The sequence below is a fragment of the Gorilla gorilla genome, chromosome 13, assembly GCF_029281585.2.
Source record: "Gorilla gorilla gorilla isolate KB3781 chromosome 13, NHGRI_mGorGor1-v2.1_pri, whole genome shotgun sequence".
NCBI lineage: Eukaryota > Metazoa > Chordata > Mammalia > Primates > Hominidae > Gorilla > Gorilla gorilla.
In genome coordinates, this window is record NC_073237.2 from 105,652,262 (window position 1) to 105,680,085 (window position 27,824).

At 45.0% G+C, this 27,824-nt stretch overlaps 1 protein-coding gene across 6 annotated transcripts in view; it reads right to left on the reverse strand.

Annotated features, from left to right (window-relative positions):
• Positions 1-27,824, reverse strand: part of PTPN3 (protein tyrosine phosphatase non-receptor type 3) — a 120,097-nt gene that overhangs the window by 27,840 nt on the left and 64,433 nt on the right. For 3 of the 6 annotated variants that reach the window (XM_004048422.5, XM_019033543.4, XM_055351799.1), the window contains 9 exons: positions 27,159-27,247; positions 22,707-22,770; positions 21,053-21,225; positions 16,801-16,935; positions 14,504-14,680; positions 4,355-4,541; positions 4,128-4,205; positions 2,537-2,593; positions 671-827 (listed from right to left, as the gene is read on the reverse strand). In XM_004048422.5, the coding sequence (XP_004048470.2) occupies positions 671-827; positions 2,537-2,593; positions 4,128-4,205; positions 4,355-4,541; positions 14,504-14,680; positions 16,801-16,935; positions 21,053-21,225; positions 22,707-22,770; positions 27,159-27,247 (1,117 nt within the window). The remainder of the gene's footprint in view (positions 1-670; positions 828-2,536; positions 2,594-4,127; positions 4,206-4,354; positions 4,542-14,503; positions 14,681-16,800; positions 16,936-21,052; positions 21,226-22,706; positions 22,771-27,158; positions 27,248-27,824) is intronic. The other 3 variants (XM_019033544.4, XM_055351796.2, XM_055351801.2) reach the window with 1 other exon arrangement.

Below are 27,824 nucleotides of genomic sequence, written 5' to 3' on the forward strand. Positions count from 1 at the left end.
GTCAAGCTGGTCTTGAACTCCTGACCTCAAGTGATACACCCACCTCGGCCTTCCAAAGTGCTGGGATTACAGGTGTGAGCCACTGTGCCCGGCCCCAAGTGCCATTTAATCTTCACAGCAACCCTGTGAAGTCAGGACCACTGCTGTCCTCCTCCACACCTGAGCCAGCTGAACCACAGACTGGTTATGTAACCCCTGCAAGGTCCCCCAGCCCGCAGAGGCAGAGTGAGGAATCACCCGAGACAGTCAGACCCTGCTCTCCTCACTGCCTCCCGGACAAAATCAAACATGCACGAATAAAATATCACCCGATCCTTTAAGAAGGGGCTGAAAATGCAAATATCTGCAGAGTCATGCCACTTAGAGAGTGCGTGACATGGGCTGCACTGGGCCTGGGAGGAATTGGGAGCTGGGGGCTCATGTCCTGTATAAAGGGGCTGTGGGGGTGCTGCCTCCCCCCAGAAGACTGGCCACATGGGGACAGGCCTCCTGGGGGCAGATCTTCACATTTTTCAAGTGAGAAGTCAAACATTGGGTTATTACCTGAAGATTCTTGATTTTCAAATGTTGGCTACAAACTCAACATTTTCAAGAGCAGGTAAAGGGCTGGAGCAGGCGTGGCTTGGCTAGGACAGCGTCCCTATGGCTCCTCCCCCCAGGTGGCCATTACCTCTCCTCCTGATCACCAGGGCCAGCTCCCGTGAGTGGGACTCCCGGCTGGCTTTGATGAACATCACCACTTGGTCATGCGTGTGTTCTGAGATGTCCCGGCCGTTGATTAACACGATTTGATCCCCTTCGTTCAGCTTAGGAATGCAGGTGTCCGCCTGGGTGGTGGGGAAAAGCGAGTTTCTCCTGTTACCATAACACAGTCCTTGGGGGAAGAACGCTGACTCGCTCTGCTCCCAGACACCTGGGACCATGATCAAGTTTGCCTTCTCTCCCTTGGGTAGTACTGTCATTATTTTTATAATGCATCCACTGCTATGTAGACATGGTAGATGGTTGTAAGATATAAAGAAGTACTGCTCAGAATATAAGTTATGAAACATTTCAGAATAAGGATATAAAAACTGCTGAAGCCATTTCTCCATGGTAGTCAACCTTCACTTATTATAATATAACTATACCATTTCCAGCCTTTTGTTTCCTAGATGTACTGTTAGGAAATGATTTGCCAGCTAGAGGTGAGTATTTATCTGTCTTGCAAAGGTGAAAGCTTTTGTAAGCTTCACAACAGAGGCAAAAACCATTATGGAGAGAAGCAATGAATTGAACAGCACAGGAAAGAAAGCCTTCTGAATTTACAGAAACTGTAAACAGTAACAAAAGTTAAATGACAAGAGCTTAAGGACTACCTCAGAGTAAAATCCCAACATGGTTCACTGTAAGGAGGCACAGTGACTCCTACCGCTTTAAAAAAGCAGATGATTAAAAGGTAACTATGGAGCCAGGTGAGGTGGGACACACCTGTGGTCTCAGCGACTTGGGAGGCTGAGGCAGGAGGATCGCTTGAGCCTAGTTTGAGGCTGCAGTGATCATACCACTGCATTCCAGCCTGGGTGACAGAGCAAGAACAAGACCGTGTCTCTTAAAAAAGAAAAAAAAGGTTAACTATGGAAAGTGATGAACATGTTAATTTGTTTGACTGCAGTACTATATGTATAACAAGACATCATGTTGTACACCTTGAGTATGCACAATAAAAAAATTAAAGGAAAAAATTACTTAATATTATTTTAAAAACAATAAAATAAATTTATTTTATTTTATTTTTGAGACAGTGTCTCACTCTGTCGCTCAGGCTGGAGTGCAGCGGCGTGATCTCAGCTCACTGCAACCTCTGCCTCCTGGGTTCAAGGAATTCTCCTGCCTCAGCCTCCTGAGTAGCTGGGATCACACCTGTGCGCCACCACGCCCAGATAATTTTTGTATTTTTTGTAGAGACGGGGTTTCACCCTGTTGGCCAGGCAGGTTGGTCTCAAACTCCTGGCCTCAAGTGATTCACCCTCCTCGGCCTCCCAAAGTGCTGGGATTACAGGTATGAGCCACTATGCCTGGCCTAAAAACAATAAAATAAATTTGAAAGAAAAACAAAGCAAATGCTCTTCTTAGGAGGCCTACACAGATGACAAAAGGGGCACTGGTGGAAAGATGGTGAGAAGAGGCACAGGGCCCACGTGCCCACTTAGAGTGAGCAGAACAGCAGACTGCCTAAGTTTCCTTCTCTTGAAAAGGACTTCTCAAAATTGAATGCACACTAACCACTCAAGGCTCTTGTTAAAAATGCAGATTCCGGTTCAGCAGGCCTAAGCTGAGGCCAGAGATTCTGCATTTCTAATGAGGTCCCAGGTAACACGGGTGCTATGGCTTCAAAGACCACACTGAGTCGCAAGGTTCTAGAAAACATGGTGATGTATATCTAAGCACATTCTTTGCTCTGGCAAAAAAAGAAACAGGACTCAGAAACAGAAACCTGTTAGAATTAGGGGGAAACAAACAAACACGAGGAATAACATGGAATGTATTTACTTACAGGTGACTCTGGGTTTATCCTTGATACCACAAGAGGCATCTTTTGATCCACTCCTCCCTGTAAACATTTTAAAATAAAAACAAAAAAAAAGTTTTTTAAGTTAAACAAACAAACAAAAAAACGAGTAGCTCACAGCATCAACAACATGGAGGTACCAATAAATGTGAGTCTTTGGTACAGGGAGGCTTCAAACTTCACTATGACTGATTCGAATCACACGTCATTTCAGAAATGTGGAACAAATTCCTGACCCCTCTGGATCCAGCGGGCTGACCAGGACTCTGTTCAGAAGCCTCCCTCTGCCATCCCCACAGACCATGAACTAACAGATACACTCAGAGAGAAGCTCCTCCTTAAAAACGCAGACGCCCCCAGGAGAGGGACTCCACAGCATGTCTTCGAGTGCTGCTAGAACAAACCTGCATGTTGTGCACATGTACCCTAGAACTTAAAGTATAAAATATATATATATATATAGGGGCTTTCAGCAGAGGCGAGCGAGGCCTGGGAAAGGGGCACACCCTGTGAGCGCATCTGGCCTGTGAGCGCTGGTCCTCAACACAGCTGCTGGGGCAGATGAGGCTGTGCACGATGACAGCTGGGGGGTAGGCGACCACCTGCCCTCACTTTGTCCTAGAGTAGGGGTGAGTAAACGTTTTCTGTAAAGGGCCAGAGAGGCTTTGTGGGAGTAAGGGCTCTGATTCAACTGCTCAACTCTGCAGTCATTAACCCACCAGTAAACAAATGTCTGTGGCTGTTACCAAAAAAACTAGTTACAGAAACAGATGGGATTTGGCCTGTGGGTTTAGTTTGCAGATCCTGCTTAAAGGTGCCTGGAGGAGAGTGGTGGCCCTGCAGGTTGAACTTGAATTGTTTTTCTCTTATCAGCTTTAGCAATGCTGAGGGGTTCTCTTAATAGCATTCCTGAAGTGGGTAGATCTGTTTGCCAACTGTGTGCCCTCATTTCTGGGAACCTCAGTATTCATTTGCAAAATGGGTTTAAAAATACTGACCTTACCACTTGTTATCAGAACTTAAGAAGGTGCTATGAATCTAGTGGATAGCCAATGCCAGGCACAGAGCAGGCACTTGGCCTTCGGCAGCTGTTAAGGCCACATTAAAAAAAACCTCTCAATTCTAGGCTGGGCGCGGTGGTTCATGCCTGTAATCCCGGCACTTTGGGAGGCCAAAGTGAGTAGATTGCCAGGAGTTTGAGACCAGCTTGGACAACATGGTGAAACCCCATCTCTACAAAAAATATGAAAAAAATTAGCTGGGTATGGTGGTGCATCCCTATAGTCCCAGCTGAGGTGGGAGGATCACCTGAGCCTGGGGAGGTCGGCGCTGCAGTGAGCTGCGATCGTGCCACTGCACTTTAGGTTTGGGCGATAAAGTGAGTTTAAAAAAAAAAACAAAAAAACCCCAAATCTCAAACCAAACAAAAACAAAAAAACTCCCCAACTCTCAATTCTGAGGGTTGAACCAATTTCCTTATGTAGCTCAGGAATGCAGCACATTTGTAATGCAAATTAAAAACTCATTGAAAGATTGCTTCCCAGCACAAAACTTCCTTTATAAATACACAACATACCTTAAGATTAAATCCAAATTTTCCATCTTCATCTGGTGTGATACGGATCAAGACTAAGTAGCCGTCACCATTATCATTCTGGAAAACGTTTGAAAGTGGTCATTTACATCACATCTCTCCAGCAGTTGGTGATAAGATATTTTCATTTAGTCAGAGCTACTCAGCTGCCCACAAGGGGCCGGGAAGCCCTGGGTGGGTGGATCACCTGGCTGCCTGCGCTCGCTCACCTTGTCACAGTAGTACTGGCTGGCGTCCTCGGTGGAGCCCCCTTTGGTCACCCTGTGGAAGTCATCTAAGAGCTGCTGATCAACGCCGTCAGGTGAGCAGGAGCCTGGAGCATTTGAAGATGGAGACACAGAACTGGATGACTTCTGGGTCAGGTAGCTTTGTGCCGGATTGTTCTCGGATAAACTCCTTCATCATGGGGAAGGAGGAGATATTAATAACTGGGTTAATATTTTATTAGAGCAAACACTACTGACTGTAGGGGCCTGGCAGCTGGGGGCTGTATGTTTCCCTGGAACCTCAGCTGCATAGGTTGTCAGCGGGATTTGAGTACACCCAGGGCCCACTGACCACCCTTGCCCGCATCTGGCCTAGACACTGTCACATGGTTTTGGGGAAAAGGGATAGGAGGCAGGGTGGATCTGGAAACTGCTGAAAACTTTGCTCCCTTCCCTGCTGCTTTAGAAGGGTGACAGGGAAATGTGTCCAGCTACTCTGGTGGTTTCATTACTGAACCAGGCTCTGCCAGGCAAGCTCATGCAGATGCACAGCCCATCCATTCTGAAAGCTGTTTTCCTTCTGTCTCATTTCTGCGGATGGTTCTGCTTCATAGGACTCTTGCCTCCTCAAAGGAAACAGGACTGTTGTTGTTGTGCGTTCAGGAGAATTAATATTATTCCTAGTTGGCATGATTTGCCTGTGACATCCATGAACTGCCACGCTGAGATCTTGTTACATTTTCCTCTATTGAATATAGTTTCTTCTGTATCGTGGAGCTGCACTGTCTAGTATGGTAGCCACTAGTTACATGTGGCTACTTATATTTAAATAAATTAAGACAAGAAACCAGCCATACTTCACGTGCGCACTAGCCACATGCGGCCAGTGGCTCCTGTATGAGACAGTGCAGTCAGAGAACATTTCACCACGGCAGGAAGTCCTACTGGACAGCGCTGTCTTAGAGAGTTACAGATGATGAAAACTGAACAGAACTTTGTGGTCATTTGTTCTAACTCCCAGTTCACAGATGAAGAAGCTGAGGTCAGGAGAGGCTGAGTAACTTGCCCAGGGTCACATGGCTTTCCCCCGGCTTAGCAGACAGAAACCTGACTGATGTGTATCCTGAGCCTTTCTTCCCTCTCCAGACCATGCAGAGCCCACTCCCAAGACCCTCATTTCTAACCCCTCAGAGTGACAGGGATTAACCATCCCTGCTGTCACTGTACAGGACAGGACCCTTGAGTCTCTGCATCACCCACACCAGCCCCTTCCGGAGCCACAGGCCCAGCACAGACACCTTACAGAGCTGATGACTATGGGGCTCTCCTATATTCTAAGACTCTGCCCCACCCTAACCTCATCCAAAGTGAAGTGAGGAGAGAAGCGCAGAGACCAAGTCATTCAGCGAAACCCAGACAAAAGACAGCTGCTACTGCCTCTTTCTTGACCTTCATTTCAAGCCCTTATCCATGGATTTTTTATGAAATTGGTGCTTCTCTTTCTCCTAGTGACTTTAAATGAGCCTAATTTAAATATAAAATCTGTATCATAGTCACACAGAATGATTCATAATCACAATCTATTTGAATAAAATATTCAGTGACAGACCAATGGAGAAACACAGCTATACAGTAGGACAAGAGTCTGGCCTTATGGTGTCCAAGTGGCTGGTTGGGGGTAGGGTGTTATGGATGGGAAGGCATTTCAGAGAGACAATATTTTAGAATTGAAGTTGTACACAAGTTTTCAGATTGAAAAAGCATGACTTTCACTTACGTAAAAGGAAGCTTTACAAAATTCCCCCCAAATACGGCATCTTTGCTAGGTTTCACTGTTTACAAGAGCATCACCCAGTGGCAGAAAGGGCAACTGCTTGGCAGTTACAAAACAAGTTAAAATGGTATTTCCAGTTCTTGTTCTGTCTGTCTCTGTCTCTGTCTCTACCTCTGTCTCCCTCTCTCTCCCTCCCCACACCCCCCCAATTCCATTTTTTTTTGTTTTGAGATAGGATAAAGCTCTGTTGCCCAGGCTGGAGTGACGTTACGTGACCACAGCTCACTGCAGCCTCGATTTCCTGACTCAAGAGATCTTCCTATCTTGGTCTCTTGAGTAGCTGGGACCACAGGCATTCGCCATGTCCAACTAATTTTAATTATTATTTTTTTTTTGAGACGGAGTCTCACTCCGTTGCCAGGCTAGAATGCAGTGGTGCAATCTCGGCTCACTGCAACCTCCGCCTCCCGGGTTCAAATGATTCTCCAACCTCAGCCTCCTGAGTAACTGGGACTACAGGTGCCTGCCACCACACCCGGCTAATTTTTTATATTTTTAGTAGAGACAGGGTTTCACCATGTTGGCCAAGATGGTCTCGATCTCTTGACCTGGTGATCCACTTGCCTCGGCCTCCCAAAGTGCTGGGATTACAGGTGTGAGCCACCCTGCCCGGCCTTTTAAAAATTTTTTGTAGACACAGGGTCTCACTATGCTGCCTAGGCTGGTCTAGAACTCATGGTCTCAAGCAATCCTCCTGCACTGGCCTCCTTAAGCACTGGGATTACAGGTGTGAGCCACCATCCCCAGCCCTACTTCTCTTTTTTGATTTAAAACTCAATGGTCTGTCTAAACTAGCCCATGGTACTAAATGACAACAGTACTACTACTATTACTATTGCTGCTAGTACTAATACTATATTCCAAGTCATTTTATGCCCTAACCTATTTTTTTTTTTTTTTTTGAGACAGTCTCGCCCTGTCGCCCAGGCTGGAGTGCAGTGGCACAGTCTCAGCTCATTGCAACTCAAGCTCTACCTGCCAGGTTCACACCATTCTCCTGCCTCAGCCTCCCATGTAGCTGGGACTACAGGCACCTGCCACCACGCCTGGCTAATTTTTTTTTTTTTTTTGTATTTTTAGTAGAGATGGGGTTTCACCATGTTAGTCAGGATGGTCTCGATCTCTTGACCTTGTGATCTGCCCGCCTCGGCCTCCCAAAGTGCTGGGATTACAGGCATGAGCCACTGTGCCCGGCCTGCCCTAACTTATTTTCTAAGCAGGGTTGGAGGGGTTACTCTTAGTCATTTATTTCAACAAATGGCTGATTTTTGGCCTGCTCAACTGTGTACACAGGTGCTCTGTAGGGCGCGGTGATATTCTGTTCAGTGTGCAAGATGGACAGACAGACGAGGAAGAGGACATCAAATGAGGAGATGCAATGAGTAAGTGGCAGCTGGCCACAGCACAGGGTGGCCAGGGGTGAAGGCACCAAAGCCCTAGCGCCTCCTCCATCGCTGGGCAGAATGCAGTGCGGCTGAGGAGCGCAGGGGAGCTGCCCCATGAATTCCACAAGTGGAGTGAAGAAAGGGGCAGGATGAGGGACGCAAGAAGATGGTGAGGGTGGGATGGAGCCAATGACTAGGGGGAGGAAGGAGCAGAAGAGGTTTGTCCCTGAGGCAGGACGGGGAAGACACCACGGAAGAGCCAGTGTGGGACTGACCACATCCTGGTTCTTAGGGAGAAAGGGGCAGAGACAGAGAAATGTGAGACACAGACTGACCATCAGGCAGACAAACAAGTATTCACCCTCCAGAAAACACATGCTTCCGAACTGTAAAGGCAGCAGGCATCAGAAAGAAACACTCCCATGAAAGAGACACTCCCGCATGAAGCTCTCCCTAAACCCTAGAAAATTAAAGACCTCCCCGCCCCCCCCGCCTGTGAAAGGGGGCAAAGTCCTGCTCTCAAATTGCGGTGTGATGGAACAGGGGCTGTTTTGGGAGCTTCTCAAGGTCAGGAGACCCTAGTGCTCTTTCTGTTCCTCTCCTAGTACTCGGAACACAGGACCAGGCACACAGGGAGTACTCAACTGAAATGCTGAGTGAATGAAGAATAAAGCCTCTTGGCAAGGTACCAAGAGGATCACCCGAGGTGATTGGGTGAGTTACTCTAAAAGAGCAAGGAATTTACTCAGGAATCTGGAAGCTCAGGTGCAAAGTGAAGGCGAGTTAAATGGTTCTCATCATCTGCAAGATCAGAGCTTCTGAGAATGTGCTGTGCACAGGAATCAGCTGGGGTCCTGCTAAATGCAGAGTATGATTCGGCAGGCCTGTGTGGGTCTGAGATTCTGCATTCCGACCAGCTCTCAGGTGCTGCAGCTGCTGGCCTGTGGCCACAGCTGGAATAGCACGGTGCTAGAGGAACTCATACCAGTTCACCCAGAGGGCACAGTTTCTTCTGAATAAAATTCCTGGAGAAATTTCCCACATGGCTCCTTAAATAAGGGTCCTTGAGTAACAGAAGACTGTCTTCCAATACACATTTTTATGACATGGAGACAGTCACCACAGGAAACAGCTCATATGGGGCTGTAATAAATGCCAAGGGCACAAGATCAAAGTGGCAGAGGGGATATGGTTCAGGTATGGTGCTTTCTGAGCTCACAGTCTCTTTCCTGCTGGAACAACAGATCATGAATCTGTCTAGGCTTCCCCTATAGATATCAGACACCTCACTGGCAAGAAAGCACTTGCTAAACCTCAGTCAATTCATCCCTGAATTATCTGAGGAGAATTTCTCATTGACAGATGCCCTGCAGGGGCACCTACCACAGAGTCCTGCTCACAGGTGACAGTTACCAAACTTGTCAAAGTAAATATGTTTGAGTTCTTGGGGTACAGATAAATATGGTGTGATGTTGCTCATGTGATATGGACACATGATGTGGAAGTGGCAGAGGGGGCATCCCATTGTGAAAACTTAGGAGTTTGTATCTCGGGGCCCCATCTAGTTTCATCTAACCATTTGTCCGTCCGTCCGTCCGTCGGTCCATCCATCCATCCATCCATCCATCCATCCATGCATCCATCCATCCAAATAGTCACTGAATGTCTATTAAATGCCAAATAACCATGTCAGGTTTTAAGGAAGGAGAGGTGAATAGGGCACTATCCCTGCCCTCAAAGAATTCATTGTCCAAAGGAGAAGAAATACAATTAACCAAGTAATAATATTATCATGTTACAGTGGAGATGCTCAGATGTCTAGGGTACTGTGTAAGGCCAGGAGAGGCTTCCTGGAGCAGGTGCACTTGAGCTTGAGTTTGAAAGATGAATTAATAGGAGTTTGAACAGGTAGTCAAGTGGGAAAAAGGGCATTCTGGCAAAACACTGATAATAACAAACAAAAGCAGTAGCACAGGTAAAGGCAGGAAATGCTGAAAAAGCAGAGAAAAGGTATTTAAGCAGGAAGTGACATTCTTGGATGTGTATTTCAGAATGATAAATTTGCTATTCTTGTGAAGCATGGTGTGGAAGGAGGTGACACCAAAGACAGGGGAACGGTTTCGATATGACTGAGCTAGACTGTGCAAGAGACGATGGTGGCCGCATGGGGGCAGTGCAGTGGGGATGGCGGAGGAGTCAAATGTAAGAGATGTCTGGGAGGGAGAATCAACACGATGAGAAATGGCATAGGGACAGTGAAAGAAAAGGAGGAGTGAGGGACGACTGATGTTTCAAATAGGTGCAAACTGGGTAGTACTGAAACAATGGCCCCCCCTTACCAAGACACAGGAACAGCCATGGGCTGGACACCAACATGAGGAGCTGAGATTGGATCATATTGGGTTTCAGGTATTTGAGAGACATCCACACGCAAGTGGACTCAAACAAGAAGGCAAGGTTCAAGGAAAAGGGACACACTCTGAACAAAACCCTGTCCCTGCCTGGTGTCCTCCGAGGGGGACATGTAGAATGGTATGCAGATCCTTCCTCCACATTCAGATCTGGTGCCACCCTCTAGAAGGCTCATTTGCACTTGGAGAATGGTGGTTATGAGGGTGATGGGTGGAAAGTGACTACATTGGAACTGTCTATCTTAAGGAACAGTAACCAAGGCTGGCAGGTGGAACTGGGAACAGACACCATCTGTGTTGTCCTGAGAGTTCAAGGCAGGAACCTTGATGCTGGGTCAGCGTCAAGGAGGCTTCCAGCACAGCTTGGGAAGAACAGTGGGCACCTGGGCTGTCTAACAACAGAGCACACAGCTGCACTGTAGGGGACTCTCCATTGCTGGCAGGGCGCTCAGGCCTGGGGGAATTCCTACACTGCCGCCAAAGCTGAAGAAGGGGATCCCCTAGGTTCCTTCCAATGAACAGAAGTTTTTTGTTTTTTGTTTCTTCGTTTCTTTTTTTTTTGAGACAGGGTCTCACTCCAATGCCCAGCCTGGAGTGCAGGGGTGCGACCACAGCTCACTGCAGCCTCGACCTCCTGGGCTCAAGTGATTCTCTCATCTCAACCTCCCGAGCAGCCAGGACAACACGCAGACAACATCGTGCCCGCCTAATTTTTGCATTTTTTTTGTAGAAATGGGGTTTTGCCATGTTGCCCAGGCTGGTTTTGAACTCCTGGGATCAAGCAATCTGACCAGCATGGCCTCCGAAAGTACTGGGATTATAGGTATGAGCCACTATGCCTGACCAGCACAGAATTTTTGAAATAAAAGGCAATGGCTACCCCAAATCCCATGGAAGAAGGCAGGCTCTAAGGAAAGAGGCAAACAGCAAAGAAGTTATGCAGGCATGAAGCCCCATCCACTCGGAGGGTGTCATGCTGGTGACCCATCAAGACAACTGTGATAAAATAGCAACTGGAAAGTTTTTCTAATACAACTCTAAACTGCTCTGCAATGTGTTTCCCCCTGTTTCTGTTCTGCATGTCTCTTTCTTCAGGGAACATTCTCTCCCTTTTATCTGGGTGGAGAGTGGTAGCTTTTTCATTTCTGCCATGAAAGAAACTTACTTCTCTGCAGAATTTGGTCTTTATTCGGAAGCAGGGAAAGGAACACACAATGGCTGATAGAACCTTGGGAGCAACAAAAGAGTGCAGCCTACTTGGGCACAAAGCAAACTGCCAAGGATTCATAACTATAATCATAAACTTTGCTGTGCTGCTATAAATACGGAACAAACCAGCAAGTGACTCATCCGCTAAGATGGCACTCAGGCAGCCTGAGCTGCGCCACTCTGGGTTTACAGCCAAATCTAACCGCTCTTTTTCTTTCTCTCTTTCTTCTTTTTTAAACGAGTACAGAACATCGCACTTAATTCTTCTTCTTAAAAGGAACCCTCCTCACTGTCTGTGATATTATTCATCCGATTTCTCTGACAGAATGCTTCTTTTTGCCTCTTAACACAAATCTGCTGTATAAAACATGTCAAATATTTTGTAAACATTTTGCAAATACTCACAGAAACTAACCAACAGGTTTTTTTTTTCTTTGTTTCTCTCACCAGGTACAGACCAGTCTGTGCTTCTTACCTGGAGCAATGGGGGTCCCCAGACCCTCAGGAGGGCCAGCCTCCTCTGAAGACCCAGCACAAAGTGGCTTCCCACCGGCAGGAAGAGGTCTCCCACCTAACAGAGGTGGCGGGGGCTGCTTTTCTGGCTGTTCATCCCACTTGCAGAGCACAGTCACTAACTTGACCCCCTGACATGTCTATTGTCAGTGCACCTGGCAAAACCCCGCAAGGAAGCCTGCCTTTGAACCACTGTTATTTGCTATTCTTAACATTTAGCTGCAAGATAAAAAGAGCCCCAAGATGACACATTTTACAAGGCCTCAAGGAGGGGTTTCAAGAAGACTCATTGTGCAATGTATAGGAACAAGCAGGGCCAGAAATCACTTACATCAAACACTGCTTGAAGGAGTGAATTTTAAATCTTATTTAATTTTAATGAACTGGAATGTAAATAGTCCTATGGAGCTGGTGGCTGCTGTATTGGACTATGAAGGTCTAGATGCTCTGTGATGGGACTGCAGACCACAGGAGGAAAATCTGATGCAGGACACGTACTGTTCCCTAAGCCCCCCTTTTCCTTTCACCAAAGTGACAGAGCCCTGGAGTGTGGCAGCATAGGCTGATAATGTGCTATTTGCCCAGCTGGCCTGGAGGCTCCTGAAACAACTTCTCTGATTTGCTCCGGTGTTCCCCTCAATGACCAGCCAAGGATGTATAAAGTGTGCCGCTGGACTTGGGAATGAATGCAAGCCCTCTAAAGCGTCTGCATGTCATTGGACAGAATGCATCCCTCCCCACCTGGCACTGATTGCATAAAGAGACAGAGGGTGCTGGGCTGTGAGGGCACTCAGAGGCTACCCACCTGCCCCATGCCACAGATGAGCAGCTGGGTGAGTGGTGTGGAGTGCCCAGACTGCAAGCAAGGTGATGATTCCAAACCTACTCCCACATGAATTCTGTGTGAAAAATGTACTTTTCACTTGTAGATATTCTACGGGTTCACCCTTTAAATGAATGATGGAATAAACGTGTTAGTCTAGATGAGTGCTGCTGACAACACTTTCTGCAGTGATGGGAATGGGCTGTATCTGTGCTGTCCAAGATGGAGGCCACCACTCCTGTGTGGCTGTCAAGCAATTCAAATGAGGCTCATGTGACTGAGGAACTGAATGCTTACATTTTTATTATTTTAATTAATTTAAATCTCAATAGACACCTGGGGCTGGTGGCTGCTGTACTGGACAGGGAAGGTTTAGATGCTGTACAATTCTGTGATGGGACTGCAAACCACCACAGGAAGCTCTGACGCGGCAGGTGTGAGTGGGCTTCCCAGAGCCCTCCAACGCTTCCCTAAACCGTTTTCTCCTTTTGCCAAAGCCGCAGAGCCCCCACTGCAGACTCAAAACGGCTCTAGTCACGCATGCCTGCACTCCTGCTTTGTATTTCTAGATGTGCTTGTGGTTTGAAAAGCTACAAAGTCACACAAAGGAACTCACAATCATCCACTGTAACCCTGACAAAGGGGCAGCAGGCTGCAAGTTGGAACAAGAGATAGCAACCATTTAGCAAAAGCATCATCCAAGCTCAGGTCACAAGGAAAGAATGACCACAGGGATTATTTAACCAGAGGTGTTAAGAACACAGATAAACTGGAAACCATGTTTGCTGTGGGCAAGGACAGAGGAGAGGTAGCAGCCTCACACATAAATGGGAAGGAGATTTGCAATTCACCTGCAAATGCCTGGAGTACAATCAGGGTGCATTTGATGCTTTCAGCCTAATAGCTACAGTGGTAAAAAATTTATAGATTAACTGATGTGCCTGCTTGCTAATCCTCAGCTGTTAGGGGGGCCATTATCTTACTATATTTTAGACATAGTATGGGGCTTAACAGAATAGATACCCAATGACTATGGTTGATTTCCTAACAGTTGATCCTTTACTATCATGCTTTAACCTAATTTATAATCTATGTCTTACCTACTTAAAAAAATGATTTGCGAGTTTACCCCAAAATGTACAGATATGTAACTGTGAATCCACTAAAATAAGAAAAAAAAGACCCATATAACAAAGGCAAAGGAGGAAGAGAAGGTCCTATACAAGAAATCTGGGCTGAGGGAAGTGAATACAATTGAGCCTAATGTGCAGTTCTGAACTCCCTGGTAACCAAGGCAAAAAGGGAAACAAATGGGTTAAATATATCTTATTGAATAACAAAAGCACTCAACCAGTCTTTCAGGACAGACATTTTTTCTGTCCTTGAGCTATGAGGGAACTCTGTCACATTAAAAAAGCGGGGTGGGGGAGGTAGGACATAAAAATTTAACAAAAAATTTGTCAAAGAAAATTAGAGATGTTCTAACATGTTTGTTTCTTTATACTAACTATTAATTGAAAACAAAACCCCTCAGAACCCTGTTGTTCGGAGAAGGCTTTTAGAAGCAAGCATATTTCCAATGATTTGAAATCATGTGATGGTAAAACTTTAATAATCTAGAGAAATCAGAGTTAGCATGGCCCTAGGGTCTGTACCTCTAGAATAGGGAATGATTAAACTGGGCTTTGCTTGTGAGCTGGAGAGGAGACTAATTCAAGAGACTAACAAGTACTTAGTGAGTAGAAAGTCTTTGTCATGGACAAAAAGAAGTAGAAGCTCTAGACCCCAGGCACACAGACCGTCTTCCGGGTGAAAAGGTAGAGTCTGATTTATGTTCTTATCCTGGCAGAAGGCACCTGTGGGAGCTGGCTGCAGGCACCAGCTCTTGGTTCCTCTCAAATGGCAACCTGGACCTGAGCAAATTCCGCAACAGCCAAAAAGCAAATACCCAGAAATAAAACAACACAAGTTTCTTACTCTTGGTGCGGGCTTCGGTTCTGAGAAACTTCAGAATCGCTGTCTTGGGGGGCCAGAGAGCCCTTGTACGTGTAAAATACATCTTCCGTTTCCGTGATGTAGGTCATTTCATTTGCAAGGTTATCTGCAGAAGAGTGGCGTGGCTTTCGGATTTCGTGCCGGAGCCGAGGACTTCGCCTGGGTGGGAAAAACGTTGAGTGCAAAGTGTTCAAAGCAAATTCCACTTAAAAATTTTATTAGACACCAGTGAACCTCGTGTCCTGACCTTTCTAAGGATGCCTTCCTTGGCGGAGGCTGACATTCAGAGCCGGTTAACTCATTACTACCCCAGCAGAAGGCACCAAGGGTGACACAAATCCCTAACACTCTCAGTCAAGTGGTGGCTCCCAAAACAGTAGCCTCAGCTGTATAAACAGGCAGAATTAGATGGGTTTATGCCCTTTGGGAAGTGACGGGTATTGACTTAAGGGTAAGTTATTCTTCCAGGAGGACTCAAGCTCTCAAAACATAAATAGGCCATATGGACTGCTATTCAGAGAATTTTTCTGATTAATTTGAACAATGCAAACAAAAGGGTTAGAAGCCAAACTACATTTCTCAGCAAAACTCCAACCTTATTTCAACGACATCCCTTCATGTGAATTTCACTTGATCCAAGAGAAAATGTTTGCTTTTTAAGATATATCCCTTATTAAACACGTTTATATGCATTAGATGGGCATATAAACACTGGACTGCCCTCCAACAGTGGCAGTAGGCATGTGACCTTGGGCAAGGAACGTCACCTCTCTGGGCCTCGGCTGTACTTACCTGCTCCTGAGAATGAATCCAATGAGGCCGTGTTCTCAGGGCATCCAGTGTGGCACCTGGGTGTCAGCTCCTGCAGCGGGGGATCCCAAGCTGCCAAGCTTTCTAAATTCTATTTTCCCTCACAGTTTTTCCATCTTCCCTTTCTTTGTTAGCCATTTCTCCTCAGGACTGTCAGGGCCTCCATGATTTGCAATCCCCCTGGGCCTGGATAATCAATAATGCTGTGTCCAAAGCAGAAGTAAAAAGGCTCTTGTGACTCCTCAGGAGAGGACCTATAAATAGCCACAGGAGCTCCGGGCCACGAGTGTGGCAACATCCAACCCCGCTGTTCCCCTGGATCCAGTCCTGGGCTCTCTGGGCCCCTGGCATTGCTGCCAATGAGATTTTCAGATAAATTAAGCTGCTGTGTTATAGCATAAATTTACCTCTTTAGAATGAGGTATCTAAATGTTGGAAACCAAGAAGCAAATCTATTCAGTTATGTCATGATTTCTAACACTAAATACTATCACTGTCCCTTCCCAGAGCATTAGGCCCCCAGTGAAGGGGTCCTTCCCTAGCAGGCCCAGCACAGCATCTCCTCTGTCTGCCTGTCTCCCAGTTTCTCTTAGGCTTAGCACATCCTGGCTCAGGTATTTACAGCCACACACTCTTACTCCAGTGTGGAGCTGGGGGCAATGATTCCCTGCTAGGTTTCCCCTCTGGCCCCTAGCCTTTTTGGAGGTATTCACAAAAATGGTGTGATGTCTTTGGGGACCATTATAATAAGATAATGATAATTCCACCCGACTCTTTTAAAAGCTTACTACGTACTTGTACATTATTATTTCATTTGTGGTAGTTTTTATCATCTTTTTAGAGATGGGGAAACTAAGGCTACAGAGGTAAAGAAACTTGTTAATTAACAGAAGGGCCAAAACCTGAGTTTAGGTCTTTCTGCTACAAACCCAATGCCCTTCTCACTTTACCAAACGACCACCTATTTCTTTTTAAGCTGAGTCCATCCTCTTAAGTTGGCCGGCTACTTACTGATGTGCATTTGCTTCTGCTGCTGAAGGTCATACATCCTTACATCATTTACAGCACGTACCTGCGTTAGTTTTCCCTAAAGTTTATTTTGTGGGATATTAATGGAAAACATGAATTAAGTAAAGCTAACCGTACTTCTTTATTATTGGACGTCTCAGAGTGTTTAATATGCTAATGTGTGCTGTGATTCCAAAGGAGGCCTTTCAGCAGGCTCGAGTTTCCCAAACTATTTAGATTGAATAAATTTTTTTAAAAAGAGCATCTCAGCATTATACACGATGGAAAACATTTAGCTAGACTTGTGTACTTCATGAAAACAGTTACTTCTGCCAAGAGCCTAAAATGCAAATTGTAGGTCATCTATCTTCAGGAGTTTATAAGTTGAGTTTTTATTTTTAAAAGAGATAAAGTGTCTACTGTTGGGTAGTACAAAAAAAAAAAAAAAAAGGAGGACATACCAGTTGGGAGTAATGGGAGGGGAACGAGAAGGCAGACTCTTGGTTTCTAAGTGCTCCACTGATAAGGATCTCCGCATGGCTGGGTTCCACACCATCCCGCCAATCACCTTTTTGCAATATTGGTTATTTACCGACCTGAAAAACCAGATGCAGGTTCACTTTCTACACTGACGTTCAACAGGAAAGAAATTACTGCATGTGTGAAACAGTCTACACATGCTTCTTGTCTGAAGGATGGCAGGTTAATGCCAAGGTTATGGGGAGTAGAGGGAGACAGCTCAAAAGCGATTCCTGTCTGTCCTGGAATTTCCTTACGTGATTTCTTCTCTTCAGGTGAAAATCCTTTCTTGTCCTCACTACTCAAGCAACAAAGCTGTTTCCAGAATATAACCAAACCTAACCAGATTAGAAGGAATTCCAGGATCACACAGAAATACAGCTCCAGTGATTTCAAGGAATTCTTATTTTATTCACACTGGCCTAAGTAAAAATATTAACCATTTTTTCAGGTGCTCTTCATCATCCTAGCTGGCAGGAGCTGTCACTATAAATCACTGGTAAATCTTTGAGAGAGAATCTGAAAATGCGCTTAGAAAGTAGTTTCAAACTGGGCACAGTGGCTCATGCCTGTAATCCCAGCATTTTGGGAGGCTGAGGCGGGTGGATCACTTGAGGTCAGGAGTTCAAGACCAGCCTGGCCAACATGGCAAAACCCTACCTCTACTAAAAATACAAAAAATTAGCCAGGTATAGTGGCGCATGCCTATAATTCCAGCTACTTGGGAGGCTGAGGCATGAGAACCCCCTGAATCCCCAAGAAAGAGGTTGCAGCGAGCCAAGATCGCACCACTGCACTCCAGTTTGGGGAACACAGTAAGACTCTGTCTCCAAAAACAAAAAATTATACAGAGTTTCAGGCTATGTTCTTTGAAATGTGCTACCCTGAAGGTTACTTCTGAATTTTATTTATACCTAGAGAATTTAAATCTTAGCTATCTAGACCCCTCAGAGAATGAATTATTTGAGAGAATAGAGCATGAAGCCTGTCACCCTGTTAAAGGGTGACAACTTTGGTTCTGGCATCTCTAAATTTTAAACTAAGATTTAATGTCTTATGAAAACATTCTACACATTTCCTTGTGACATGACATCAACCAACCAACAAAAACACAACAGAACAAAGAACAAACAAAAGAACATAAACAATATGAATCGCCCTGTAGCACATCATGTACTAATTCACATTAAGAAATGCTGTTGTCACCCTGATCAAAATGCTCACAACAGCATCACTGGGAGACTCTTTCCTCTGAGGCAGGCCTACATCAGAAACCACACTGCCAGTGATGAAGAGCACAGGATCAAAACAAGGGGAGCAAACTGCCCAACTCCAAGGTTTAATGTGTCATGGGTTATTAATAGGGACTCTCTGAAAAAAAAGTGTTCCAGTGTTCCATTGTCCCATAAGCTTGGAAAATAACCCAACAAATTTCTTTTTATGTGGAAACTTTCAGAAGGCCCAATAAGCAGATGTGTATCTGTATCTCTAGGGGCTGGGCAAGTCATGTGACCCTTCTAAGCCTCAGTGTCCTCATCTGTAAAATGGAGGTAATGAGACTTGAAATTCACCAGTATGCTGAAGCTGGCACAGGTAGTAAAAGAACTGCTGACTTGTCCTCCCAAGCCATCCTCCCAACCCAAATGATCCCCTGTGGCAGATTAAAGATGACTGCAAGTTCTTTGAGTCTTGCATCTGGGTTGGCTTGTGACTGCTTTCAGCAACAGAGTCGCTGTGCCAGTGCCAGGTCTCACCCTTAAGAAGGCTGAATGGTTCTGCCTTTGGCTCCTGGAACCCTGAGTGTCCATGTAAGAAATTCAACCACCCTCCTGGAGTATCCAGATGGGGATGCTAAGGAGTCCAGGTGAGTCCAGCCTTCCAACCATTCCATCAAGACACCAGGTATGTAAGAGAAGTTATCTTGGATCCTCTGCCCACATTCACTGAGAAATCCCTATCTATACCACACAGAGCAGAAGAGGCCTCTGGCCAAGCCCTTCTGGGATTCCTGACTCACAAAATCATGAGATATAATAGAATGGGTGTTGCTTTCAGTCACCAAAATAGGGGTATTTCCTTGTGCCACAATACAAGACCAGAACCCAGCCCTGCTGGCATTGGATGCATGCAGATGACAAAGCTTTGCAGATGAAGAAATAGAAGCAACAAATTAAAGCTCAAGTGACAGAGCCAGGATTTGAACCCAGGCAGCTCAGCAACAGAGGGCATGCTTTCAATTGCCTCCGCATTCCTTCTCTCATCTGGCCTGAGGATCAGGCCCAATCTAAGTCAATGATATAATCCAGTAAGTTATTTTCATGGCTTGCTCAACAGTAGATCTACTGAATGTATAAAAATACTAAACAGTATTATAAGAGCTAAAAAATTAATATATTCGCTCTTGGTTCATCAGAAGCTGAGAGATAGCACTTAGCATCACAAATAGTATCACTGATACTAACAGAAATTAGCTACTTATTCAGTTTAGAAGTTCCCTAATGATTATCAATGTATTAGGAAAGTAACTGGAACAGTCTGATGCAGTTCCACATATCAGATAGATAATGGCTCAGACACGGGTCTCATTTAGTTAGTAATAGCCACATCAACAACAAATCACGAAAACAATTTTGAAAAACCAACAAATGATTTAGAAAATATGGCCTGGCGTGGTGGCTCACACCTGTAACCCCAGCACTTTGGGAGGCTGAGGCAGGCGGATCACCTGAGGTCAGGAGTTCGAGAGCAGCCTGCCCAATGTGGTGAAACCCTGTCTCTACTAAAAATGCAAAAATCAGCTGGGCGTGGTGGTGGGCACCTGTAATCCCAGCTACTTGGGAGGCTGAGGTAGGAGAATTACTTGAACCCAGGAGACAGAGGTTGCAGTGAGCCGAGATCACTCTAGCCTGGGTGACAGAGTGAGACTTCGTCTCAAAACAAAACAAAAAAAAAAAAAAAAGAGAGAATAGGCTGGGCACGGTGGCTCATGCCTGTAATCCCAGAACTTTGGGAGGCCAAGGTGGGTGGATCACCTGAGGTCAGGAATTCGAGACCAGGCTGGCCAACCATGGTGAAACCCTGTCTCTACTAAAAATACAAAAATTAGCCAGGCATGGTGGTGTGCTCCTGTAATCCTAGCTACTTGGGAGGCTGAGGCAAGAGAATTGCTTGAACCTGGGAGGCGGAGGTTGCAGTGAGCCAAGATGGCACCACTGCACTCCAGGCTGGGTGACAGAGTAAGACTCCATCTCAAAAAAAAAAAAAAAAAAAAAAAGAAAAGAAAGAAAGAAAAAAGAAATTATAAGAATAAATTGACAATTTATGCTACCTCTTATACTTAGAGGGTAGTCTTAGAACAAAGAAGACAAAAATACAAACTGCATGGTTATTTCATTTAGAGAATAAATTTATCTTAATTAGAATTTTAAAATGTATATATGAATTACATATATCAATGTACATCCATTTCTTTTACTGTACATCATTTTATTTAGAGAATAAATTTTAATCTAAATTAGAATTTAAAAATTTATATATTATATATATTTATTCATAAATATATATAAATTTACATCCATTTCTTTTCCTGTACTAGTCATTAAATATTTTGAATATCATTCCTGTGGCTAATAGTACCTATCTTGTAGGAGAGTTGTAAGAGTCAAATATAATTATGTGCCCAGCACAAAGTAAATGCTCAGTAATTATCAACTGTGATTACTACTGTTATTTTGTAATTATTATAGGCAATATATCCCAAAGTCACCTGACTCTGGAAATGTTTTTCTATTCCTTCATTCATTTTTACAGAGCATCTTATGGAATTAATGTTCTGTGGGAGAGGCTGGCATAGTGGCATCAGACTGGGATAGCCCAGTATGCTGGCACCAGGAGACACACAGAGCCATGGCTCCATTTCCTTTATTATGTCATGGTGCAGGGTACAGCTGCCATTCTGACTGCTTGGAAGTGCTGAGTTCAGCAGAGTTGAGGGGAGAGAAATGCTGGGAACATGAGATATCCCTTAGACACTGCTGACCCCGGGAGACTTTTAGTTATGGTTCAGAGATCCAATGCCTGGAGCCCCTGGGCTATGGGTTTCCTCCTCTGCCTAACAATGTCCTCTATTCACTGATGACCAGGATGCATTTACATCTCAGCCTAGTGTGGACACAGTCTTTACAGCACACTCACTTTTTGGTGTTCCGAGAGCCCATAGTCCAGTACTGAGACAGAACATTCTTTTCCTGAGGTAGTAGCTTCTTTGCCTGAAAGAACGTATGGTGCTCAACACAGGATTTCCACAAGTTTTTGCAAGATCGGTAATTCAGCATGTTGAAGGCCACAATATGTTCCCTGGATTCAGCCTGGGAGGAAAAACAGTCAAGATTTCACCCACACAGACATAGGAGCAGGGACTTGTAAGTATTTAACCCACATTGGCGAAATGAGGTAAGATGCAACAGACAGCTGGTTTCAAAATGCCTTGGCCACAAACCAGTGTACCGGAATATTCAAGAGCATGATTTGTTAACCGTCTTTGTGAACATGGTAATAGAGATGACCCGAATCTATTCTTTATCATCATTTGCGCTTCTTCACGAATGCTTTTATTTCAAATCTGTTTACATTTCTAGGCTGGATATATTTGGAGCAACCAGATAAAAACCGTCTGATACACTCCTTTTAAATTTTAACTCTGGGAACATCTCTCTCCTGAAGGAATACTCTTTCATCTATCAGACAACCGCAAGTTTATAACCCTTTGGGTTTTTCTCTATTTGCTTTCCACAAAGCACAGAGTTGAATCCAGTGCTCATATGTAATGATCATTTTAATCATTTGCTTTGCCTGCATTCTGCATGAGTTTAGGTTTTCTGTTTTCATGTTAAATTGCCATCTTATACATTTTTGTGCCACCGTGAATCTTGCACTGAGGGGTCAGGAGATCCAGATTCCAGTCCTAGCTGCTCTGAGCTTTTGTGTCCTCATTCCTAAGAGTTCACGGCTCTGTGAGGCCATTTTAAGCATATATTACCTTTGAAAAATTGGGAAATTGACAGTAAGTGAAAATCATGCAGCATAAAAAGATAAGGGTGTAGTGCTGTGGAAAGAGCAAGTGTCTCGGATTCGTAATGATCTGGTTAAAATTCCAGCTCCCCTGACTCACTAGCTGTGGGAGCCTCAGTTTCCTTTCCTCTAAGTTCTACATCTCTGTATGGATGAGCAAACGGAGTTATCACAGTGCTACGGACTTTGCTTATGAGATATATACACCTACCAAGCCATCGTGCAGTTTCAACACATCATGGGAGGGAACTGACCTTGCTGACATTCACTGCTACTTCGTGGTGGGCTCTCTGCCAGGTGCTTTGACCAATCCTCTTTTATTTAATCTTCACAATTCCCTAAGAAGTGGGCATTATAGCATTTCTGGAAACAAGGTAACTTGGGCTAGGGAACGTTAAGTAACCTGTCTAGCTGGTAAGTGGAAGAGCCAGGATCTGAAACCACTGTCTCTGACTCCAAAGCAAGTTAATCCTCCAACCAGCTAAGCAGAATTATACAGACAATCACTGGATCCTCTAGATTCTGGCTCCACAATGGCATGCTCTTTCTTCCCTGTTATATACATAGCAAACTGCCTTCAACCCTTAAAGAACTAAAAGCTGAACTAACTTAAAAACACAAGAAATGGGGCAAAGTGGTGCATGTTTCTAGTCCCAGCTACTTGGGAGGCTGAGGCAGGAGGATCCCGAGCCCAGTTTGGGCAACATAGCGAGACCCTGTCTCTAACCACACACATACATACGCACGAAACAAAGCAAGCACAGACATAACTACTCACCTGTTTCTGTCGCTGATGTATGAAGAACTTTTTCCGTTTGAAAGAAATTTTGAGAATGTTCACCCTTCAAAAAATAAAACAAAACACAAACAAAGCACATCAGGGATCGGCCAGGTTGAAGCTGATGCCTCTCAATGCATGTCCTTTACTCCATGATCCTGATGAGTGGGGGCTCTTGGCTGCCTAGAGTTTACTTCTCTGTAGAAATGATGGCAGCCCCACTGCCGCAGGCTAATACCAAGTAGCTGACTGAAGCTGAGCACTGCGTAAGGGCCACTGGATTATGATGTAGCTTTTAAATAACAAGAAACATAGGCCATGCGCTCTCTTTGCTATAAGCTGCTTTTGTGGCACTGCAGCTCTGCGTGAGCTGGTATATACATGGGGAAGACAGCTGAGAGCAGCATGGAGCAGCTGAAAGAGGACAGACCTGGTCCGAACCCCAGCTCCATTACTTAACAGCCACGTGTCAAGTAGCCTACTTAACATTTGCAAGATAACAGAATTTAGTCACCATTAACTGAACATTTTTTAGATACTAGGCTGCTACTAAGAGCTTTATAAACATCCCCTCAACGAAGCCCTGCAACAATCCTGAAAAGTACATATTGTTATACCCAGTTTTCAGATGAGGAAACTGAGGCTCAGAGACATCACCAAAGTGCTCAAGATCATTCAACTAGAAATTCCTGGAGCCAGGACCTGCACCCCGGTCTCAGCTGACTCTGAAGCCTGTGCTCCTAAGCTCTCCACTATGAAGTCTTCCCAACAGTGGTGAAAACACTGCCCTTCTCAGAGAGCGGCCTTGTGAGGATTCAAGCAGAGTAGGAATGTCAAGTCCCTACCTTGTCACACAGTAGGCCTGCAATGCTTGTTCCTTTAATTAAAAACATAACTTTTAAAATAAATTTACAGTTGACCCTTGATCAACAAAGGTTTGAACTATGTGGGGTCCACTATCTGGGGGATTCTTTTTAACCAAACATGGATGGAAAACAGTATTTGCAGGATGTGAAACCCACATATACAAAGGGCTGGCTTTTCAAATACACGAGTTTTGCGGAGCCAACTGTTTGACAAGTCTGTGTAGATTTCGGTAACTACAAGTGGTCTTGGAACCAATCCCCCAAGTACACCAAGGGCTGACTATCACTCATTTATGCAAAACTTCTGTAATCCATACAAAGGGCGCATATTTCCCTGCTGGAATCTTTACTTCTGAAATACTTTGGGGAAATGAAGGAATTTTACTATTCTCTAGGATCATACAAAGACCTTGGTAGAGCATTCTAGAATGGAGAGGCTGTGTAGGTAAAACGAAACTTGAACTATTCATGGGACATTCCCCCAGATGGATCAGCAATATACCTCTATTACATACTAGATATTACCTAATACACATCTATTTTCAACGATCTGTTGGTAGATGTAACTGTGAAGTAAATTTTTTGGGGTGACTGCAGGTTAATAGTCTAAGGATGAGAAGAGTGTCTGGGCTCACCCCTTCTGGAGATACTCTTCCTAGTGTGTGTTACTGCTCTGCCATCTCCCTGAAGTCGGGGGAGTCTCCTCACGATTCTCCTGTGCCAACTGGCAGATGCAAAAATTCCTGTTCTGCAGAACGAGTCAGGAGAATCAACTCCCCTTTTGAGTTCTCACCTTGCCTTGTTTGGCCCATGGGTATCTGTGGACCTCTTACTCCCCCCACTCCTGGCTTCATATACAGGGGTAGGAGGGCCTGGCAGGCCTCCTATGGTTCCTAGGGCTCCAGCTCAGCATTGCCTTCCCATGCTGACCCCAATTTCCCCACCTGACAGCTCTCTCCCTGAGCTGTCAAATCTGATTATGCACAGACATGAACTCTTGTCGTTTCCAGGTTTGGGGCCTCAGTGGGGCTCCCTACTGCCCTTCACTCATTTATAAGAAAACAAAAAGTGCACTGAGAGCCTAGGATGTACAAAGTTCTATGCCAGGCCCTGGGGACAGAGGGAGGAGGACATGGAGCCACTGCCATCCAGAGGCTTATAATCCAGTGAGGGAGACAGGAACCACATAAAGAATGATGCATAGAAGTAAATCACTGTAACTGTGAGCACTGCATGCAGGAATGCCTAGAGTCTCATAAGAGCACTAAGACCTGAGCCTATAGGCTCCTATGGCCCGTGAAGCCCTCCATGACCTGGCCCCTCTCCTGCTGCTCTTCATGCCCATGGCCAGCTCCAGCCTGGCCTGCCCCACTCCTCCTGACTCACTAGCTGGGTTCTCTCTTGTCTCTGGACCTATACACCCTGCCACTTCTCTAGAATTTTCCTTGGACCAAAGCTCAGCTGGTGTTCAGATCCTGGTGAGTGCCTTACCCTGCACGCTTAGGGGCCCTTCTTATCTCCTGCCCCTCCTGGGCACTTGCCCATGCACCTCCCTTGTCACCCTGGGGTCACCATCTGGTGCTGGTCTCCCTGCTGGTCTCTGAGGTTTACACTGGAGTCAGGGGCCAGGCCTCGACAGGAGCCATCTTGATGTTGAAGGGTGAGGGAGGCTTCAGCAGGTCTGTGGGTGAGCCTGGGGGTTGGAGAGCCCCTGCAGGCTCTGCCAAAAAGGCTTCTGTTCACAAACCTGCTTCTCCTGACCAAGTCTCCCACTTCTCTCTCCTGCAGTGACCTTGTGGGACCCACATCTTCTCCACAATGTGAGGGTCCAGTTCTTGTCTGTGGGCCCTTAGGAGGTTTGGTCACAGTTAGGCTGGACCCAAGGCGCTTTAGGCCTGTGGCACCTGGAGGAAGCCCCCGGCATCTGGAGGGGCTGGGTGCAGAAAAATGAGCCGTATGCCCATTGTGCCGTCTGCTTAGCCTGATCTTAGTCCTGAGTGGGCCAGAGAGCTGCCTGGGCACACCCCAGCCCACCAAGCAGGCTGGAGTTTCTTGCTTCCTCTGAGGGGCTTCTAAAAGAGATGAGGTGAATGAAAGATGGAGAGAAGATCCTGCTATCTGTTACACTGATTTCAGTGTCAAATTGAACAGGGCTGTCACATTTTTTGGTTTTGGAAAACAGATATATTGAAACTTAATTGAACAGCATCTATTAAGTATGTATGCTACTTAAGCGTTTTCCTACAAATACCATTTTTAGTGTTGAAACAAAAGTCCAGGCTCTGGAGCTAGACTCTGATGTGAGTTTCAACTACTCTGATTATTAGCTGTGTCACTCTGGACAGGTTCTTACTTAACTTCTTTGTACCTCTGTTTCCTCCTCCGTGAAACTGGGGATAATAACCTATATAGTGCCTATTTGGAGTTTAAAGGAGATAAATCAAAGAAAATACACAGTAACAGGACTTGGACACAGTAAGCATGCAATAAGAATTACTGCTATTAATAACGATAATTTTGTTATACATAATTATATATTTACGTGTAATATATATTATTCTATTATATAATATAGAGTATATTATATAACAATAGAGTATTATATTATTAACTCATTAATATAATATATATTATTATATAATACTCCATAATTTTACTTAAGTTACTTGCAGGTTTTTTCCTGTTATAAATAATGCTGTGATGAACATCTTTGTGTTTCAGGTAATGAAATTCTATGCTCCTAAGTTGGGGAGCAGATTTAGATGTCAAAGGTCAAACTGTGTGGCACATACCTGGCACCAAATCTTCTCTTATCCCCATTCCCTAACTTCCTTCCTTGCTGCCACTGTTTTGCCAAAACTCCGTGTTTTTTCCCCGTTTGTCCTTTTCCATCTGCATCTCTTGCCGTCTATGGCACTCACTCTCCTCTACCTTCCTGGCAATGCGTGCTACCCCCATTCCTTGCACCATCACGTTACCATTATGTAGATGGTATTATTTTGGTGGTGTTTCCCCTAAGAAAGCTCCCTGTTGCCCGGCACATTAAACTCAAACTTCTCTCCAAAATTCAGTTCCACTCATGAGTAATGCAGGACAGGCTGGCCTACAGGTCTCTTCCCACCAGGCCTGTGAGCTCAGAGGGCAAGCACTCAGTTGTACGCGTCTTTGGGTCCCTTTAGAGTTTAGAACAGAGCTGGACACTTGGTAAAGGTTCAGTTAATAACCGAGGAACAGAACTGAAACGATGGTTCCTGCACAGAGAAAGCTCTTCTCTGAATTCTGACCAATGTACTGCCCAGGAAAAATTCCTTAATGCCAAGGCCTGCCTGTGCCATTTTATCCACCAGGTTTCCAGAGTATCCCAAACCACAGGGTGAGTTGGGGAAAGGGAATGCTAATGAAAACTAAACTCAAATTTTCCTAAGTACCAAATCTGGACCAAATTTAGAGGTCAGAGGTTAAAACTCGGGGGGCACTCTCTATCCTTCCTTTAGAAATAAACATTTAGAATGCGAGGTAACATTACTTTTGTTAGGCCTATTTTTAAAGCATGATTCAGAAAATAATGAGAACTGTTTGCACTTACCAAGGATAGAAACTTGTGCAAATGTATTTTCGGTACACAGCAACGCCCGCGGAAGCAATTCCAATCATTAGGTCTAAATTGTGCAGATCCTGTAAAAAGGAAGATCTCAGATCCACAGCGTGTTACAGTCATGCTTATGCCCTCTGGTGACTTTAAAGCACCCACGCTGTTATAAATAGTCATATGTATAGGCTCCAAACGGGAAAATACTACTGAAAACAGGCAAAAAGCCCCACTTAACGGATACTTAAGATCGAAGTACTGAGTACCAAATTCTTCTAAAGTGAACACAGCCTGTCAAGCAACATGTGGGTGCCACTGGTCTAGAAAGTTACCAAATAAGCCCACTCATTCCACGGAATCATTTACATGAACACTCAAGCTTTAAATTTTCAACAATCAGCACTAAATCAGAAAGGCCTCACCCCTTTGCAAAGCTTTTTGCAAATCTCAATTTCCATTACTGTAAAGGCTTTAGCTATTTTGAAATGATGATGAAAATGTATACATGTAGAATTGCTGACTCTAAATCTACTTAAGAAATAAATGTTGGCTGGCTGAGGTGGCTCACGCCTATAATCCCAGCACTTTACGAGGCCAAGGAGGGTGGATCCCTCGAGCCCAGGAGTTTGAGGCCAACCTGGGCAACATGGCGAAACTCTGTCT